This window comes from Cygnus olor, chromosome 23 (assembly GCF_009769625.2).
Source record: "Cygnus olor isolate bCygOlo1 chromosome 23, bCygOlo1.pri.v2, whole genome shotgun sequence".
NCBI lineage: Eukaryota > Metazoa > Chordata > Aves > Anseriformes > Anatidae > Cygnus > Cygnus olor.
The window spans coordinates 4,453,922-4,474,129 of record NC_049191.1 but is presented as its reverse complement, the minus strand read 5'-3'; the positions used below and the strand labels follow the sequence as shown (position 1 = coordinate 4,474,129).

The 20,208-nt window shown below is 53.5% G+C and overlaps 1 protein-coding gene across 6 annotated transcripts in view; it reads right to left on the bottom strand.

Annotated features, from left to right (window-relative positions):
- PHACTR4 (phosphatase and actin regulator 4) overlaps nt 1–20,208 on the bottom strand; it is a 63,985-nt gene that overhangs the window by 27,932 nt on the left and 15,845 nt on the right. For 2 of the 6 annotated variants that reach the window (XM_040534713.1, XM_040534712.1), the window contains exon 2: nt 12,462–12,508. In XM_040534713.1, the coding sequence (XP_040390647.1) occupies nt 12,462–12,477 (16 nt within the window). In that variant the 5' untranslated portion in view covers nt 12,478–12,508. Of the gene's footprint in view, nt 1–10,070; nt 10,373–10,840; nt 10,912–12,071; nt 12,091–12,461; nt 12,509–12,588; nt 12,773–18,586; nt 18,748–20,208 lie in introns of those variants that run through there. The other 4 variants (XM_040534710.1, XM_040534716.1, XM_040534715.1 and 1 more) reach the window with 4 other exon arrangements.

Below are 20,208 nucleotides of genomic sequence, written 5' to 3'. Positions count from 1 at the left end.
CAGCACAAGCCCACCAAACGTCCCTCTCCTCTCCAGCCCCGAGCAGGCACTGGTTTAGGACCGGCACAGCACAAGCACTCGGTGCCCTTCCTTTGGGTGCCCCGCTCCTAAAGACCTGTCAGCTTTACACAAACATTATTGAAATAACTGAGCCCTTTAGCAGGGAGGTCTGTCCTTCCGTGCCACCTGTAAAATGGTGGGAGAAGCTCTGTAAAGCACCACATCGGAGGCTGCAAATTCACAGCAAGAACAACCCCTGCTCTGATTCATCCAGCTCATGGTCCCAAATCTCTCTTCCTATCTCTAATCCTTCAAGCCTGCAGACTCTCCAGAGCTGAAAGCCCCCCTGCCCACGTGCTCGCCGGGACGAAGGGCAGGATGAGCTCTATAAAAGTAGTTTCCTCTTTTTAACGTTTCACAAAAATCTCGGCGAGCGCACGTGCTCCCCATCCCAAAACCCGAAACTGCAGCAGCACTTTTCCGCGTTTCCTCTGCCACCTCAAAGGGCGCATTGCAGGCACAGCGCACCAAGAAGCCAAATTACCCTTCGACACCTAGAGCGCCTCAGTCCCCAGTTACATTTTTTCCAAATTCCTGCACTAAGCCGGCCAGTGCCAGGGCATCCTACCATCCTTCCCTCGCTTGGCTCCGGCCAGGGAGACGTACAAAAGCGCCTTGGTTTAGCTTTTTGGGGAACACCCAACTTCCACCGCACCTGCTCTGCTTTAATTATTGACTAGGCTAGAAGCTCCTCATTAACATGCAAGGCGAGCTTGGCACACAATCTCAGCTCCTGATCATCTCGAGCAGATACGGTTGGAAAAGAAACCCAAGCTCCCCGCCACGGCGCAGCGTTTAAAAGGAACGGCAGGCAGCTTTGGCTCCAGCCCCTTAAATTTCACCACGAAATGCTTCTTGCACCCGTGCGCTTCAGAACTGGTGGAAAGTTTGCAGTTTTTAACCACAGCTTCAGAATGGCACACAAACGCCGGGGTTTAAAAGCTTCCTTCAAGCGCAGAGTGTTTCCAGCACCACTTCGAGCAGCGCGAATCCAGCAGGTAATTACAGGTTTGACCTCCGTCTTGCACAAATATGCCTTTTGAAACAATGCGAATAAATATTTGCTCAATACGAGCAGACAGCTCCAAGAGGAACCATTCCAGTTTATCAACTTTGTGATTCATGTTGATACAAGCTTTATTCTCTATTTAAGGAACCAGATAACGCTTAGGAAGTTCGTCTAGCCAAATACGTTCCGTGGAGCCACCGGGGACCACCCCGGGCAGCGGCACGTCCAGCCCACGGGTCCCACCCAGCCAGCAGCAGCCTCTGCTCTCCTCATATTTGCTGTTGCTCAACCTCCGAGGTGTCCCCGGGCAGCAGCAGGGCGAGAGATTGACACAGGCAGAGCGAGAGATGGCTGCTGGCGTGGTCAAAGCAAAGCTTGGGGTTGGGATGGGGACCGTCCCCTTCCTTAACCTTTTTGAGCCCCTGTTTTTGCTTGGGAGAGAATTGTGAAAAGGCTCAGAGGAGCAGGAGCCCAATGTGAGCTCTCTCCTCCCAAAACCTCATCCCCTGCCCTCATACAGCGCCCTTCTGCCAACCCAAAAAAGGTCCCGTGAAAGCAAAACGGGGCAGGTGCCCACGGCAGGAGCCGAGCAGGGCGCGAGGAGCAGAGGCGACCACGGCCGGCAGGCAGCTCACGGCACTCGCTGCCCCCAGACCTGTCCCCACACCAAACGCCGCCTGTGCGCCGCGCCTGACTCACGAGCTGCAGAGACAATGCCACGGCGATTGTTTACCGTGTCAAGGACGTTTCGTATAATTAAAGGAAATGTCACAAGATGAGATAATGCTGACAGGTCGGGAGGCGCAGCTCATGGTAGCCTTGCAAGAAGCTGGCCCTCCCAGAGGTTGTTTCCCCCCATTGCAGACACGACCCCTTGCTCATTGCCAGGAGCCTCCTTTCACCCAAATTCACCCAAATCCCTCGCCCCGCCGGCTGTCCACTTGCTGAGTTTGCAGAGCACTACGGTGACCCTGCCTGGCGTCCCCAAAAAGAGCCGCCACCCTAAATCCCTTCCGAGCCTACCAGACAGCACTCCTGCCTGCTCACGCTTGGCACGGTGCACGTGGGGCTGCAGACAGCCTCCGAGCACCGCTGCAGGCAGGGCCCAAAGGACACACGGCTAAATGGAAACGGCAGAGCCGTGACCACAGCCTGACACAGCCACCACAGCCCTTCAGGACTGGCTTTGGGACCACCAGCATCCACGAGCTCTGCAGGGGCCAGCTGCTCCGATATTTGCTCACCTCCTCAAATTTTGCAGCGTAAGAGCTACAGCACACTAATATTTCAAGCGTGTAAGCCAACAAGCCTACAGCCAACCCTGGCAGGCTTACACGAGCTGTACTCGCACCTTCAGCCCCCAAAAGTCAGCGGGCTAGGCAGCGCAGCCGGCCCACCTGGCTCCCGCCCACGGCAGCCCTGGCAAGCCTCACGTCTATGTCAGACACCTCGAGACAGGGGCTGGGATCGAAAAATGCAGCCCCGCAGGCACTGCGGACCTGGGGGAAGACCCCACGGGCGAGCATCGGTACGAAATCCCCAGCACAGCATCCACCGAAGAGCTCCCTCCTGGAGATGCCCAGCACGAGACCAGCAGCACCAAGACGCGAGTTCAGGGGCTTCAGCTCACGGGGAGAGTCGCTGAGAATCACCTTTAAGGGGTCCAAAAGAAGCCACTGAGGAGAGCAGGCACGTTTCAATTAACTAATCCTGAGGATCCGTACTTCCCATCAAAAGCTCTTCAAAGGCGCACAAATGAGACTGAAAACCACGGCTCCAGTACAAAACACACTGCTCAAACAGTACTTATAGCCAGGACGCATTAGAGAAGACATTTGAATGGGTACACAAAATGTTGGGTGTGCAAATGTGAACATCAAACCCTTCGTGCCCTTTCATCCCTCCTTCCAAAGCAATCCTCAGAACAAATCCTCACCTTTTTCAAGGGAAGACAAAAAAGCCTTCAAAAAAATCTGTGGTTCTGACTGCGATTCGGATCGGCTTTAACAAAAACACAAGAATAAATCAACCCGGGAAACTAAAAGGTGACTGACCCTTATTAATGGAACTTTCCCACATTTATGGAAATTCCTGGTCTGGCACAAAAACATCTGCTCATTTAGTGGGTATTGTCAAAAACACTTCTTGACTCTAGCGATGCTGAAAGAAAGAGGCTCGCTTCGTTGTTAATTGAGCTTCTGGCTACAGAGTAGAGAAAAATGTTTTCCTGGCTTTGAAACTCAACTCGAAGCTAAACCTCGCGGGGGTGCACATCTTTACCTCCCGTAAGGCACGCGGCAGTCCGAGTCCTGTCCGTAACTGAGGCAGAGCCACAGGTCACCACGTTTTGCCCTGCTGCAGCCATGGACTTGACCTGACAGCGACCGCCCCATTGCTCCAGCTGGTGACAAACCCTGCCTAAAACTCAGGCCACCAAGACGTGGAGGTCCGTGGGGCTGTCAGGAAAGCATCACGTCTGTAATGAACCTCAGCGAGCCACTGGATGTGCAGCAGGGCTTTTCTCCTCTCCCCCCTGCCGGATCATCTCGGTTCTTGTCTCGCTCCTGACATCGGTTGAGCAGCAATTTCTCAGACTGGTGGCTAGAAGAACACCCTCAAGACAATCATTTGAAAAATGCCACCGGCTACTTTTGCCTAGAACAATTGCTACAGGCTATCGGGGACGCAAGATGATGCTCTCAAAGCAGAGCTGATGGCACTCGGTGCATACGATGGCTCGGGAATAGTCTCCAGAACAGGAGCTCACTGACCTGCAGACGCTCGATGCCGGGACGGCGTGACGAAGGAAGGCTCAGTTCACGCTTGTCCTTGCTCTTCAGCTCTTTTCCTAGACTTTTATTTAGGGATGAACTCGAGGGATCTTTGCTGTGGAGGAAGGAATCGCTTCATAAGGCAACGGGGTGCTCTTTATCAAACTAATTTTATAAAAAAAAATCCATCAGTACCAGAAAACAGTGCCCCAGACACCATCCCCCAAAACTACCTGTGGGGAGACTGATCGATACCGTACCCCGAGCAGGAAAATAAGAAAAAACCCTGAACAGACAGGGAGTGTCAAGGGTGCCAGACTCACTAGAATAATCCCATTACAGAGTTATCCAGAGCAAGCAGTTTCCTCAATATTTGCAAGATAACAGGATTAGCTTCATGTTCAACATCATTTCAGCCTAATAATTGCAGAATCACTCCTAAGGCCCTAATGTCATTGATTCAACAGGGGATTCCCATCAACCCTCCCCAACAGCCCCAGCTTTGAAAGGCCGTTCATTAGCGTCAGCATCTTAAGTTAATTACTTTGAGAGATTTTCCTTTCCTCCCCAAAGCCAACCGTAACTTAACCCCTGCAGTACACAATGCCCGGGCAGAACAAAATTCTGCCTTCTTATGGGAAGGAGCAGCGTTTACCTTGCTGATCACCACTAAGGCCTCTGAGATTTAATGCTAAAATCAGAGGGCTGGGGGCAGCTTTCCCAACACGGCAGCTGAACCCCAGTGCAAGCCCTGGGGGGCTGGCTGCAGCGCCCCAGCTCTCAGGCAGGCACCGAGGCTGACCCCAAACGATGTCTTCCCCGAAAGGGATCACCGCCTGGCCTGCAGGACATGCATTCCTCGCCGAGCTGTCCGAGGCATGCCGTGCCCTAGGAGCCCGGGGAAACACAAAGCAAACGGCACGCAGAGCAGCTCCTAGCCCACGGGAGAGAGGCCTTGGTTTTCTACAGGACTTGGAGCACAAAACCCTGAAATCCCACCTTTCCCCAGCACAGGGGTGGCTCATTTCAACACGCTGCTCCCATTAAGCCTCCCTTTATCCTTCCGTCCCTCTCCCAAAGTGCTCAGCGTGCCACCGAGCCACCCAGGGCTCCCTGCAGCTCGCCGCCAGCAGAACGCAGCCCTACAGCCACCGGGTGCCTGCTTCTCCCCAGCACAGAGCTCTGAGGGGCCCTGGGGCATCCCCCAAACCCCCCCAGCACAGAGCTCTGCAGGGCCCCAGGGCAACCCCCAGGACCTCCCTAGCACAGAGCTCTGCAGCCTCAGGGTGCCTCCCAAGACCCCCCTCAGCATGGAGCTCCACAGGGCCCCGGTGCTCCCCCAAACCCCCCAGCACAGAGCTCTGCAGCCTCGGGGCGCCCCCCAGGACCCCCACCCCCAGCACAGAGCTCCACGGGGCTCCAGGTCACCCCCAACCCCCCCCCCCAGCACAGAGCTCCACAGGGCCCTGGGGCTCCCCAAATCCCCCCAGTGCAGAGCTCCACAGTCTCAGGATGCCCCCCAAGACAACCCCCCAGCTCGGAGCCCCACGGGGCCCCGGAGTGCCCCCCAAAACCCCCAGCAGAGGGCCCCACGGGGCCCTGGGGTGCCCCCCAAGCCCCCCCCCAAGCTCGGAGCTCCGCAGCCCCGGTCACGATCGCCCCCTGGCGGCCGCGCCCCGCAGCGCTCCAAGCTCGGCGCCGGCAGCAGCAGCCGGGGGGCTTCGGGGGGCGCCGGGGGGGGCTGTGCCCAGCTTTGGGCACCGGTCCCGGCCTCCTTACAGGCCCTTAGGGCGCTTTGCTTCTAGTTCCAGCGCAGGCTGAACGGCTCGAGGGGAATTAGTAACTTTTATATTGTTTTTAATGTGCAGAGGAGTACAAATCCATCGTAACCCCGCTGCTTAGGGCCTTTAGAAACCCTAAAACCTGTGCTTGTTGAAGCAGGGCAAAGCCAGGCTGGGCTGAAGCACCCTTTTCCTTAATTGCTCCTCAAGCTGACCATGCCGTGCTCATCACTGGTCGCACCACAGCTGGCTCGGTCCCACACCTGCAGGAAAGCCACGCCAGGTATCGGGGGTTTTGTTGCATTCGAGTGTTTCGGGAGACAAAAGGCACCTTCAGAAATGAGAGCTGGGGTAAAAGCAGCGATAAGGCAGCGGTGACAACATGCGACTGTTCAACCCGACCAGCCCCTGGCTCAGCTAACACCCTTTACAACTCGCAAGGGCAGCAACACCACTGAGAACTGGTGTTTGGGGTTTTTTTCCAAGCCAGCTTTACCATCCAGCACAGACACATTGCTGCTGTGCGACCCAAGAGAAACAGTCATAACAAAAATCACTTCATTTAAACTAAACCCACTTACCTCTGGTTCCAGGCAGGCTTCTCCTACCCCCAGCCCCAATAAAACCCGCTGCTGAAGTCTCCCGAGGACTCACAGAAAACAATGTTCCAGAGGGCAAGGTGAATTTAAGGTCCAGGCTCAAAATGAAAACTAGGAACTCTCGCAATCTAACACTTCTGCTCGGTGCCCTACTTACTGAACCACAATACCTCCACATTCACTATTTCACAGCGAGTCGGCCTGAATCATCCGGAGGATTGATTACATGCCCTACAAGGTCTTATCTCTTAATACCAGGAGTAAGACTGCTCAGCTCCATTGCAGAGCGCTCCAGCGGGTCCAGCATTTCTCACCCGGCACCAGCCTTCGCCCCTATCTCGCTCCAGCCAGCCCTTAAGCCAAAGGATCTCCCTCCCAGCACATCCGCAGCTTGGACCCCAAACCACAAAACCACCAAAATTAATGCTGCTTTCCTCCAGGCAGAGCTATCTGTAGAAGCCACGTGCCCGTTTACTACAACAGCTTTAGAAGCCACTCAAAATGGGGTGCCAGAGTTCCGAGGTCTCTGGACAGTCAGCAAAAAATCTGTGAAACTCTTGGCTTGGAGTCGCAGAGAGATGAGGCAAGAGTTTGGGATCCTCTGATTGTTCAGAGGGGGAATTCCTGGGCATATTTTTTTATTATTATTATTAATAATAATTTTTATGTGCCAAGCCAACCAGGAGATGGATAGCTGATCTGAATCACTTGCAAACGCAGGAGGCAGAACAGCACCAGCACGGCACGAATTGCCCCAGGCACCCTGACAGCACTCAGCACCTGCTTTGCACTAAGAACCTGAATGTCCATTGCAAATTCAAGAACAAAAGAGTGTCAGGATTGTGTCCCAAAGGACTTTCCTAACGTGTTGAGTGCACTCCTTACTTAGGATAATGCTCTCGGGTAGGTTAGAGAGTGTTCTGTACTGCACCTTGCTTAGAAGTCCAGTGGTCTCCAGCGAGACCAGTGCAGCCCTCCAGTAAATCTGGCTAAAGACCAGCAGGACTCTGCCTTTCTTGCACTGCTTGCAGCACAGCCTCCTTCCGTTGCAGTTAGATGTTTAATCTTGTTTAATCTCAGCCGCTCTGACCGCTGTCTCTTCTACTGTACTGCACAAGACAGTTACGTCGCTGTATATATAATTTGTAGGATCTCATGGGGGAATCGTAGCTCATGCGTCTTCCTGGAAGAAAATCTGCTCTTTTGCTGTGAAACAGACATTACAAAGACATTTCCACTGGCTAGTTAGCATTAACTGGTTTTCTCTGGCAGTCCTCAGAGCTCTGACAGGGAAGCACTAACACTGCAACGCTCTGTGCTCGACTCTGCAGATTGAAACCAGAAAAAAACCAAATGCTGCCTCCAGCAGCCTCGTTTAAACTAAGAACCACGCCACCAAATCACTTTAGTTCAACACAAAAGCGTACATTTGACAAATTTTTCCCTAAATGCTAGCAAGCAGCTAGTTAAACGCCTGTCCTGGTGGCAGCCTCGAAGCAGCTCGGCTCCAGCTGAGGCTTCGTCACCACGAGAGGTTTCCCACCCAGCCGCTCCCCAGCCCTGCTCCGAGTCCTTCAGAGGCTGCAAAGGACACCGAGTGCCCTGCCTGCCCCGGCGTGGACCGTTCCCTTCTGGAAAGGCACCCAAGGGACCGGAGTGGGCGCCCTGGAGCTCTGAAGCCTTGCCCTGTTTCTGCAGAACAGAAGGCACCGACGGCAGCAGGCACTTCCCTCAGCCCCAGCCCTACAGCAGCCGGCCCCGCTCAGGGCTGTGGGTTTAGGGCCCGGCCCGTGCAGGCAGCTCCACCTGCAGCTGGCAAAGTCCTCGCCTCTGCCACCAGCCGCTGATCCGTGCCAGAGTCGCCAGGTGGGGACTCACGCTCACGATCTCTCTCCCTGGATTCAAACTGAGCCCACAAGGAAAACATTTTCCATCCCAGCAGCCACTCCCTCGGCTGTGCTGCTAAAAACAAAAGGCTTCATAAACAAAGGAACGGCGAGGAGAACGCCGCTTGGCGGACACCTTTGGCGCGGAAGCAGAAAACTGGTTTTCCCAAGCAGGTTTTGTTTTCCCGAGCAGGTTTTGTTTTCCCCTAGCAGACTTTGCCAGGCAGAAGCCTTCTGCTCACTCCCAGGTCCCCACTGGGAGGAGATGCCCAGCTCCTTGGGCCAGGGACGAGCAGCAGCAGGGGGACGGGGCAGGAGGGAACCCACACGTCCCAGGTATGAAAGCAAAGGGTTGTTTCGGATCCCAGTGCAGCAGGCTGCTGGAAGCCGGTGCTTAAAGCGTCTTGGGACAGGCTCCCAGCAGCAAACCTTTACCAAAGCATCCACCACTTCTGAGCATCAAAGACAGCAGTGCCAGAACCCGCTCGGGCGATGCAGCCCTGGGATAGCTTGACGCTTGGTTTTGATCTCAAGCTGCTTCTGATACAGCTGGGCTGCTAAAAGTTGGCAGCAATGGATGTACCCTACTACAAAGCACTGCTTCCACAGGCGTGCTTGGGATCAGAAGCGATCTAAAAACCTGTTACCTATGCACGTGCAATGATCACGCACTCGTTTCCATCAGGGCTGTGAACCTCAGAGTATCCGATGGCATTGCTCTCGTTTTTAGGGATAAAAATGGGAATTGGGAAGCCAGCCACGCATTCTGTCAGGACCAAGCAGCAAAGCTAGTGCAATAGAAATATTCACATTGCGAGCCCCCCTTCCTTTCCTCAGGCTATATTTGGAGTCTGAGTGTCCAAAAGTAGCAGATTTGTGTCACACTGGTTTCCTTATGAGGCATGTAGCCCAGAAGTCAGCTTAGACGCTAAAACAAATTACTTCTTTGTTTGCACAGAGGTTAAGGACTCGAAGAGTATTTCCTATTTTTAGTAGGAAAAGAATTGGGAAAAAGTAGCACAGCAGGAGATAAGGTGATGAAAGTCAACCTTGAATAAAGAAATAACTGCAGAAGACTCTTAAGGCATCCATAAATTTAATATCTCAAGTGTCATTCTATAATAGAAGCAGCTTTGGGCAGGAGCCTGTGGGTGCAGAAGGCTGCTCCGCTGGTTCCCAGGACTCTTCACAGTTGTCCCACACAGATTTCAGACCTTTTAGGGAACCCACCACAAGGTTTATCCCAGTACCCGCAGATGAAGTCAGCGGCCACGAGCAGAAATTGTAAAGGGAGCACTGAAGCACAGGAGCTAAAGGGACCCAAGAGCAAAAGCTTGCTATGGAAAAAGGCAGTGCCGCGCTCCCCGACGGCAGCTCAGGAATGCTCAGCTCAGACATCACGAGTGAGCTGCAGGCCCCTTTCTTCGTCAGGTCGCTCCAACACCTCTGCTTTCAAGGAACCACGGGCATAAGGTGAGGCTTGTCCCGCCAGGCACGAAGTTTCCACTTCAATATTTGCTTTTTAAGGTCTCACGACTTACAGGCAGGTGGGATGCTGCCTCTGAAGATGATCCCTCCACTAAGAAACAGGCTGAAGCTCAGTTCACGGCAGCCTAAGAGCAGAGCAGTCTCCAGGAGGGGTCTGGGCAGCGTGGGCAGTGAATGCAACAGCAGAAACGCGCTCCGAAAATAGAGCCTGATCCTTTACCCTCACCACTCCAACAGGAAGGATCTGAACGGGGTGCAATGTTCCAGGGATATTTCCCTTCAGCAGATCACTTGCGTAGGTGGGACCTCAGAAAGAGGAGAAACGGCCGACACATGGCGTCTATTTAGAACTCATTTATTCCTCTCGCCGACCTCCGTCCTCCCACCGCCCGCAGGGCTGGGGGCAGCACGCTGCCCCGCTGTGCCCCGACTTCACGCTGCCACCGACCCCCCCGCCACCACCTCCCTGCTCCTACCACTCCAACATTTCTTCTGCCTCCAGCGGGTCTCACGGCACTGCTCGGTAGCTGGAGGCTCAGGCCGATAACCTACGTAGTTCATGCATCCGCTTAGCCGGTGCCAGTCACACAGGCGCAGCCGACAGCGAAGTAATTTCATTTCGCTTAGTCCAGCACAAGAGACAAACTCAGCCACCTGATGCTGCCCTGGCTGCACAACGCATGCACATCCACGTTACTGACGTGGTAACAGACTCTAGGCAGCTGCTCAGGGCCACGGCCCAAGGCTTGCAAGAAGTTTCTGTACGTTCTTCTCTCTACTTGGAGAAGTAACCCGCGGCTGGGTTGAGAGCAAATTTTTAAGTTGCATGCCTGCTCTAAAATAACTGTGCGTAAACAAGCTCTGAAACTTCACTGCAGCTGCCTGGGGACCATGCTCCTACCAGTCTTCAGGGATGAGCATGAATTAAAATCTGAAGACAACAGCAAATTTCATTTTTAATTAGCCAGGGCAGCCAGCCAAGGAGGAGCTCCCCCACCCACCCATGGCTAGTGAAGCCTGACAGCTAAAAAGGATTTATGCTCGACTGTGCAGTCCCAGTGGCCATTCGAAGCGCACCAGCTCTGAACACGCGCCAATGCAGTTAAAACAAAAGCCAGCCATGCAGCATTGTGAGTGCAGTTAATATACAACCAGTTAAGGACAGCAATACATCAAAAAGCACCAGGCTTTGAAGGAACAAAGGGCACGGACTTGAGCGCAGCTCCTGCACGCAGCTCCGCCTTACCTCATCTCCAGCCTCAGTGCCCGGAACAAGCCAGGAGTCCTGAGCTTAGCAGCACTTGGAGAATGAGCATCCTTAAAAGCAAAGTAATTTAAAAAAAAAATAGTAATAAGAGACCCATCTGTTTCTACTGCCTTTAACGTGGGGCTCTTAGCTCCCAGCACTAACACCACCAAGCTCCACAGCCAGCTGTGCGAGGTGTCTGTGCACGCAAAGACCAAGCACAGATGCTCCATCCTCAACCCTCACAGCTGAATTCAGAGGGAGAGGGGAGGCAGCTCTACTTCAGCTGGCACGATGCGAACAGGACACGAGGCCTTTCCCATCCCAGGCCACCAGCGCTGCTCAAATCAGGAGTCAGAGCTCCCAGGAACCTCGAGAGGCTCCAACCCCACGTCCTGGGGTTGAGCGGGGAGCTGTCATCTCCGCAGCCACTGCTTCGGCTGCCAGCACCGTGCTCCCTTCACCCACCTCCCCCAGTAAGGCAGCAGCTGGGCTTAGTTTGCCACAAGCAAACCGTAAAGGAAAAGCAATCACCACAAATTGAATGTGCACCTTCCAGGCTAACAATTAGAGGCCACAGCAGCAATTCCTGCCACCAGGATTATAAGCCTGACGTGTTTTTATGCACATGCAGTTGGCTCGGAGCTGTTGTGAGAGTCAAAACCGAGCCTTCAGCGGACAGGCTGGTAGACCTGCCACGCCGAGCACACCACGCTGCTGACAAGTACGTCAATTCTCACGTTTTAAGGATGGCATCACCTGACTGCAGAGGAGTAATCTAGAAATAATAGTTGTGGTCACGCAGCTGCACTTCCTCACAAGTCAGGTAGGTTTCACCAACTGCCCCAACGTGGTCCCCAAGATGTGAGGTTAACACGCTTCATGGAGACCAGCTTCCCACGGGGCAGGCAAGAGCTTTCATGCAAATCCCACTTCAATGGTAGAGGAAAAAATGGCTGTATAATCAGTGCCTTCCACCGCCACGTTAGGCAAACAGTCGGAAAAGTCATTGAAGCATTCTTTAAGCCAAAACTCCACCAGTTTTAGTTGCAACTAAATGCTTGCTTGCATCAGTTAAGCCTCACAGCAAGGAGTTTGCTTGCCTCAGGTCAAGTAGTAGGCAGAGCCTAAAGCAAGAGCTTTAAAGCCAAATTCTAATTTAAAAAATCTCACATCTTCTGCAAGACAGAGCAGCCTAGGGAAATAAATTCAGAAAGAAATCAGGAACTACCGTGAGCTGAGCCTTCTTTCTGGCTTGCCACGTGCCTCGCTCAGATCACATACCAACTCAGAACTTCTAGCCTCCTACCTATTCAGAAAGGGGATGTTATTTGTTTTCAAGAGCTCGGGATATTCAAGAAACTTGTATTCCAGCTTTCACAGATGGGAGATTTCAAAAAAGATCTTCCAGATGTACAGTACGCAGCTTTGATCGGTTCTGATCCGCACCATTACTGCAGTAGAGTTGCAACTGATGCATCTGCCAAACGATCTCATTTTCTAATCATTGTCTACATTTGAATTAAAGACATGAAGTTTAAAATAACAAGCTTCATTACAGTACTTAGCAAACGAAGAAAGAACAGGTCAACAACCGATGGTAAGACACCTAAGTACTCACCGGTGTTCTCTTCCATTCCTCTTGCACACTAGCTTTCTGAGCAATTCCTGCAAAAACAGGAAACAAAATTGAGACAAATTAAATTTCCAAGCGTGACCAAAGCCTGGGTTTCATTTCACTTCCCTACCAGCTCTGCTCAGCCCACATGTAACTGACAGGCAGAGAACCCAGAGCAGAAATCCTGCCCCAGCAAACTAGGAACAAGAGCGTGGTGCCTTCACCCCTCTCTGAAGACGTCAGCAGCCTCTGAGCATGCATGTAGTGAATGGGAAAGAAAAGTGAAACAAAGTCAAGGTGTGACATCTGCAAAGCATCAAACCTTCCCTCCCAGGGAAAAAAAAAATCACGTCTGCCTCCTCGAAAGGACGTGTGCTTCCCGTAAAAGGGAACAAGCTAATGCTTATCTAGCAAAAACAGAACAGCACGTGCACGGAAGCATTGCAGAGCTCATGTAATGTCAAGACAGATCTGAATGTACTGGGGAAAGAGGATAAGAAGGAGGAACCAGGGTTAGTAGCAAACCCAGCTTTTCTTTGGAGAAACTTCTGAAATGAGGTGCAAGAGGAACTAATTTTGGGGAAATCAGGAGACATCTCGATTCTGATATACGTGTGCAGCACCGTAAAAACACATTCAGCATTTCAGAAAGAGGGAGCTCCTGTCCTGGGGAGCCTGACGCTCAAATTAAGATGACAAAAACAAGAAACGTCAACAGGCGCAGCACGGGGGGCTTGGGAAAGAGCTCTGTCCGTAGCCTCTTTCAGCCCAAGCCTTCACCACGAAGCCCAGGAGGGCTCAGCACCTTGGCACGTCCCCGCTGCTGGAGCTAACGGGCTGGAGTCACCTCCAGCCGATAACCAGCCGAGCTCCCAGCACGTGCTGGCTCCCACGGCGGCGGTGGCAGAGGAGACAACCCCAGCACGGCCCCGCTGGAGGTGCCTCTGAACAAGCCAGCGCCAGCAGGGCTTTGGGGCTTCGCTCTGCTGAGCTGCGTGGGCGAGAGGCTTCTTTTGATCAGGCAGCCGCGCTCCGGGCTACTTCTCTGCTGCAGCCGGAACAGCATTCTGCGACGGGGAGAGCGCCTCGATATTAATTAATTAATGCTCAAAACGTCGCTGGCAAGCACAGCTTTTGAGCGGCTTTGCAAGGAGAAGCGCTGTCTGTGCGGAGAGGGGCAGTGAGTCGGGCACCCAAGAACATCAGATGGTCACTTCGGAGGTGGGTTGTGCTGAAGTTCCTCGGGAAACACCCTGAAAATCCCTAAAGCTTAACCCATTAACACCATTAAAATAGGGCTAACTCACGTGTTACGGATAACACCTATCCTAAAGCCCGCATCAACAAGGACACCACGTGCAAAAACCAGACCGAAGGCTCCCCGCCGAAGGCAGAAGAGCACAAAGGTTTTTGCAGATATCAAACCAGCACCTGCACACAGACCAACCCCCCCCCTTAGAGCAGCTCCACCGCACGGGGTGTTTGCAGGTCAGGTCTCCCTCCCTGCCCCATCAGGAAGGGAAAGCACGAGAGAAACAAAAGCAGACACCTCAAAGCCTACGTTAACCTCAGCGCAGATGACGGCAGCCCTCCTACTGCCCCGAAGCCACCAGGGAGTTCGCTTTAATTTGCCTTTCAAGGGCATTCCTGCACAGGCTGCGCTGAGCTTTGCATATTACAAGGGGCACGTTTGTGCCTGGAATACTAATGCTGGCAGCCCGCTCGCCGCTGGACACCGGCTGTACGCACCAAGGACATCTGTCATCGCCTGCCAGCGCGGCTGCAAGCACCTCTGCCCGTACCGGGAGGGATGCTCTCAGCACAGCGCTGCAGCCAGTCGGCTGCTTATTAATAGAACCGGCTTAAAAGGCGCAGCAGAGTCAAAGCGCGAGGCTAGAGCGAGCGGCGGCAGGGCTCCCAGCGTTTCCACGAGGCTGCCAAAGCAGGGACACGCGGCTCTGCCTCGCGAGGGAACGGGCGCTTGCCCACCCGAGCCACGGAGCAAGCAGCGCACGCCCTGCTGCCGGCGCTAACCAGCAGAGGCCAATTCGGGAACTGCTCTGCAACAGGCGTCTGAGACGCCCCGCCTGCAGAACACAAAACCGCTGCTAGCCCCTACTGTCAGACGTTCCCCTCCTCCCCGAAGCCAGTGGGTACGTAAGCACGAGGAAACCTGGATTGTGCAGTTCTTTGAGCACCGCCGGTGGCACAGGTCCACTGATTATTCGTGTTCTCGAGCGCTCGGCTGTTCCCTCGGCGGCTGCGTGAGGTTCCCCCGCCCCAGCGAGCCACGTGCTCCCAGCACAGCTCCTGCCACTGCTGTCGATGCCCGCGCTGCTTCGCCTGCCCCTCGGCACCCCGGCCAGCAGGAGCACAGCCTTTGTCTGGCTCGCTACTTCAAACACATTGCCCTTTTTTTTTTTTTTTTTTAGCTCTTTGTACCAACCTAAGAATATATTCTTGTTCCATTGACCCATCTCTGAACTCGCAACAGCAAGGCGATGGCTTTTTTCCAGCTCAGCAGCTAATCCCCACACAATAGAGGAGGACGGCTTCGCAGCCGTGCTGCGGAGCTTTCTGAGCCGTTCTCTGCCCCATTTCTTCTTGGAAAAGCAGGGAACGGGGCCGGCCCCAGCTCTGCCCCCAGGCTCAGCTCCATCGCGTGCAGTCCCGCAGCAGTGCGGGGTCCGGATCTCCGTGCGTGTCGCTGCTCCTTGCTCCAGCTGCCCTGCACGCAGGCAGAGCCGACCCAGGTGCAAACCAAACCGCCCACAGGAGCACACCACGGGCTGGGGCAGGACCCTGACAGCCCCGGCTCCGGACCCCGAGTCGCTGCCAAGCCGCACGCCGCGGCACCGCGTTCTTCCAGCCTCGGGCGAGCCAGGCAGGGCGGCTTTGCTGATCACAGCTCACCCACTTTGTGTTCTCATTTGCAGCAAGCCTTGCCCAGAGCCCTCGGCCGCTGCGCGCTTTCGGATGCCTTCGCAGCGAAGCTCGTTAGCTGCACCGCTCCCCTCCCAGGCCTTTCTGATCTAGTGCTGCCCGTCTCCTCCACTAACACCAAATGCCTTCTTTCAGACGACGACGGGATGTTTCAACAAGTCCAACTAAAACCAAGCCAGCGTGGGCTGCTTTCCCCCCCCCCCCCCAGCTAAAGTACAGAACTGACAGCTCCTCCAACGCGCAGTGGCACGCTGCCTCTCTGCGGCGCCTCCCAGCAGGCTCGCCTTGGGCGTGCGAAGCCAGTTTCCGTGCTGGCTCAGCTCTAAATCACCAGTCCTCAGCCCAGACAGCAGCTGGGCGGCTACCACAGGGCTCTGACTGTAATGAGACAAAACCAGAGGCTGCTTGGAAAAAGAAAAAAAAAAAAAAAAGGGTGTGGGGGAGGGACAGGATGCTCTCCTAACGGTCCTGAGCTGTCCCCATTAGCAGGGGAGAGGGAAAGGGAGGTGTTAATAAGCACCAACTAGCCTGAGGACCAGGGTCTGGCATTAGCACAGCCCATTAGCTAGCGCCCACGAAACGAACCCAAGCTCGCCCGCCCGACCTCCCAGACGACGCTTTCTTGTGACCCGGTGTGCTGCTGGAAAAAGTCAGGCAATAAATGAAACATGAGCTGGACTCAGAACGCCAGCTCCGTCCCTGCTTCGCGGCCGTGTCTGTGAAACGTGCACTGCAGAGCGGGTCCCCCTGGACCCGAGGACAGCCGAGACCCGCAGGGGACTCGCAGGAGCTGACAGACAGACGGACACGGGGACACCAAGCACAGCGCTGGCCGGCAGACCGAGGCTGGCTGCTCATCAGTCCGGGCAGGTTCTGAGCCTCAGACCCTGGCTCACCAAATTTTACTCAAACCACGCCACCAGAAGGACTTTTTTGAGCGCATCGAGCCCGGCCTTTCAGAAATGTCTGTGGCCGGGCTCACATCAAAACCTTACCAACTGCACCACCAGATCTGGTCGTCCATCCCTTTTCATAAATGCACTGAAAAAGCCAACATTTTATTCTCTCATCCATCAATTACTCGTTCCGGGAAGACAGATGAGAGCATTTTTGCAAAGCTGAGATAACTCCACCTAATACTACGGGTATGCTGCCCGTGAAGCCCCATGAAGTCCTCAGAGGAAGGGCTAACGTGACTCAATTTATCCGCCAGCCGTAAGATTAAGAGCATGGTAAACAATATTAAAATTCTTTTCTGCAAAGCAAAATAACTCAACTGTACAGAGCGGTTCTCCCAAGGGGCAGCTTATAGCACGGGTGCAGAAGAGTTTAAATATCACAAGGGAAATTCTTCTGGCACACAGTTTCTGCATGCCAGCAAAAAAAAAAAACAAAACCAAACAGATCAAGCACACCAAGTGCACTATTAAAAATTAAAGCCAAGGTGTGAGGGGAGCTCCAACCTCTTGTTGGACCAAGCAGGACAGACAGGAGGAGATGCACGAGCCCTTCTGCAGGTCAGGAGAAGCCAAAATGCTCGTCTATTTTTCTGACTTCATCTAGTAACAAATTATCTCCACCTACAAAACCTCCTGCTTTGCTCATGTCCTTCAATTATCATCGTTTCAACACCATTTGCTACAAAACGCTGCTTTCAAAATCCTCCGAGCAGCCTCTGCTGACCCAGTTTGTTCCACGCAAATCACAGACAGAGCGGAGGGGAGGTCAACTCCTCTGCATCCCGGAGGTAAATCAGAATATTCCCACTCAATAAAGTGACACAGATTAAACCAAGTTGTTCTCACAGCCCGAGCTGGCAACGCGTCAACCAGCACGGTTCATTGCTCCAATAACTAGCAGTCCTGCAGCTTCCCTGGCTTCACAAGGGTCCCAGCTCTGCGACCTGGAGCACGGCGTGCATCTCTCCGCTTGCTGAAAAGCGAAACACGGCGGCTGCTGAGCAGAAGGAAGAGATTTTGTAGAAGAAGTGACGAGCATAACGGGAAGAGAGGGAAAATTCGGAGGTATAACAACTGTAAATGCAATTTAAATAGAATACTCGAATAACTAGTTTTGTGAAATCTAAGTAGAGCAGGCGACACAGCAAATGAAACCGGCAGCTTTCCATCGCAGATACTGCATTTAATAACGGGTTCCGCAAGTAAACAGCAAATATTTTTCCGCAGCGTGGCAGCTGCCTGTGGGTGGCACAGTAATATAACATTACCAGGGTGGATTTTGGAAGGGAAGGGAGCTGAGTCCTCTGTGGCTGCGAGGTGTGCTCGGCCAGGGGCTTTTTTCACCTCTTTCATCACTTTTACAGCTCACTTTGTGAACCCTCACGCTCATCGGCACGCTGTGCAGAGCACCGAGCACTTGCAGCTCTGCTGCAGAACAGCGCTCAGCCTCAGACAAGGCGTTTGTCTGCCTGTGCCTCAGTTTCCCTTTCTTCAAGACAGGATAATTTCCATCATAAAGCACGTCAAAAAGAAATGAAAACTCCCAAACAGGACTCCCACCTGCCCAGCCTACTCAGCTAACATGCCAAACGGCCAATTTTTTCCATTGTTCTACTCGAAACAGCCCACAAACTCTCAAAAAAGCCTCCTCCAGCCTCTCCCAGGCGTCTCAGTTCACCGAGCAAGCCATGTTTACCAAACCTGAAACAAAAAGCCAGGAGCCTGTAAGAACGCATGGCACCGAGTCGAACGCGGTATTACTTCCAAGCCAGCTCCCAGTGACAAATGCTATTTCTATTTAGCTAGCAGAACAGCAAACACCAATTCGCCTCCAGACCTCCTGGCAGCCGATCAGCGGCTCTGGAGGTGCGGATGCACTCGGGGAAAAAGCCTGCAGCAGGAACAGAGCAGAGCAGCTTCCCCGCGCGCTGTCCTTGAAACAGCTGAAGGGCTCGCCTCGACCAAAATTATCTCCCTGACAAAGGCAGTGTAAAATTAAAGCAGAATGGCTGATTAGCGCAGAGGGAAGATGCTCTCATTCCTGCACGAGCGCCCATACGTACTGGGGAAGCCGACAGAGGAATGAGAGCATCCAAAGGGAGGCAGCAAGGCATGGTTATTCCTTGATCGACCTCCCCAAAAACGCAAGCCCTAAGCCACCGAGAGCAAGAGAGTGTCCCCTCTGGATTCCTGGCTGACAGCTGAGCTGTAAAACTTTAGCTTTACCTCTGCCGTTGAGTAGATGTGGAAGTTTCCCTAGAAGGCTTGACGGATGCGCTCATCACCTGCAGGTCACCACACGTCTGTGTGCAGCTGATATTTAGTGCCCCGTCCCCTCTGTCTGTCCAACGTTTAGCAATACAGCTTGGAGAAGTTTCCTAAAAGACAAGGTTCTGGCTGGCGGGCACACCTAGCACTTAACCACGTCGCTCAGAAGCTGCCCCACGGCCGCAGAACAGTCCTACTGCAAAAACCTCTCCAATAAATTAGAGGAAGACGTACACACAATCATGGCAGACTGAACAAGATGACCCATTTGCAGAGACCTGAGATGGGAACTAAAGGCAACCCGGAGCAGAAATGTATAAGAAAAAAGCCAGGGGACCAAGCTTGATATAATTAAAAGCAGGATATCGAAGACGTTCTGGTCATCCACAACACCATCACCCAGGACTTAAATCTACCAACACACACAAATTAGCAAAATGTGTGTTAATAAATTTGGACGGTGAAGATGGCAATTCTCACATTCTGCTCGCACCCTGACGAATCCGGGCACCCCGAAAGGAGAGGAGGAGAAGAGCCGAGGTGTTCAGAGCAGTTCCCACAGCGGACCCCGGTTCTCCAGCTGCCCGACTCACTTTTGCAGTGGGGCTGAAGGAAATGAACCCACTCACCAGCACCTGCCTCAGCATGCTGCAGGCAAAAGCCAATAAATATTTCAAATACAGCTGATTTGCCCCAAACCTAGGCCGTACATACTATTTCTTTCGGCTTTTCAAAACATGCAAGATGACACACTGAATTCTCAAGTACAGCAGTCCCATATCAGGAGCAATATCATCACTGCTTGAGCTAGCATAGCATGCCTCAATAGCTCCAAAAATACCAGCCTCGGTTTCTGCAGCAGAGCAAGGCCTGTATAAATTTAATTAGTGCAGTAATAGGAAGCACATGGGAGACCGGGAAATGCCTGGCATCCCATTCATCTTTCAGAGGGGGCTACACCAGCGTAAAGGGAAGGCATTCAGGAGCACGGTCCCTATGCCTCAGGCCTGTGGATATTCAGAACCAAGTCCTGAATTCCGCCCCCCCCCCCCCCCAAAAATGTATAAGCCAACACGCAGCATAAACATCGAGCATTTCGGTTTCACACCCAAAAGACAGGCTTCAGCCTGACCGCCCTAAACCACCCTAAACACCGGCCACCAACACAAGCCTTCCTTTTCTCCCAGATCTTTCCCAGCTCGTTGCATTCCCCAAACCACCAACCCGGCTTTTTGGGGGAGCAGACGTGGTGCAGACGTGGCTGGAGGAGGGCTTCAGCCCCTGCTCGTCCTGCAGCTGGGTTCAGCTCGCACCTTCCCATCGTGTCCTAACGCACAACCCGTCCCGGCACAGCAGGGCCCAACAAATTAAAATTCCTTCGTGATCAGTGCATACCTGCTCACGCTGCACCTCCTTCTCGTACCTCACCTCGCAGGGTAACGCCGATTTACTCTAAAAAGCACGGATCTACGTTATCCTTAGAGAAGTGCAGATGCAACTGGAAGTGACAGGAGTCCTGCCTGCGAGGCGAGGAGCCTGCACAGCCCACAAGCCTGGGACAGCCCACGGGGAGCTAGACC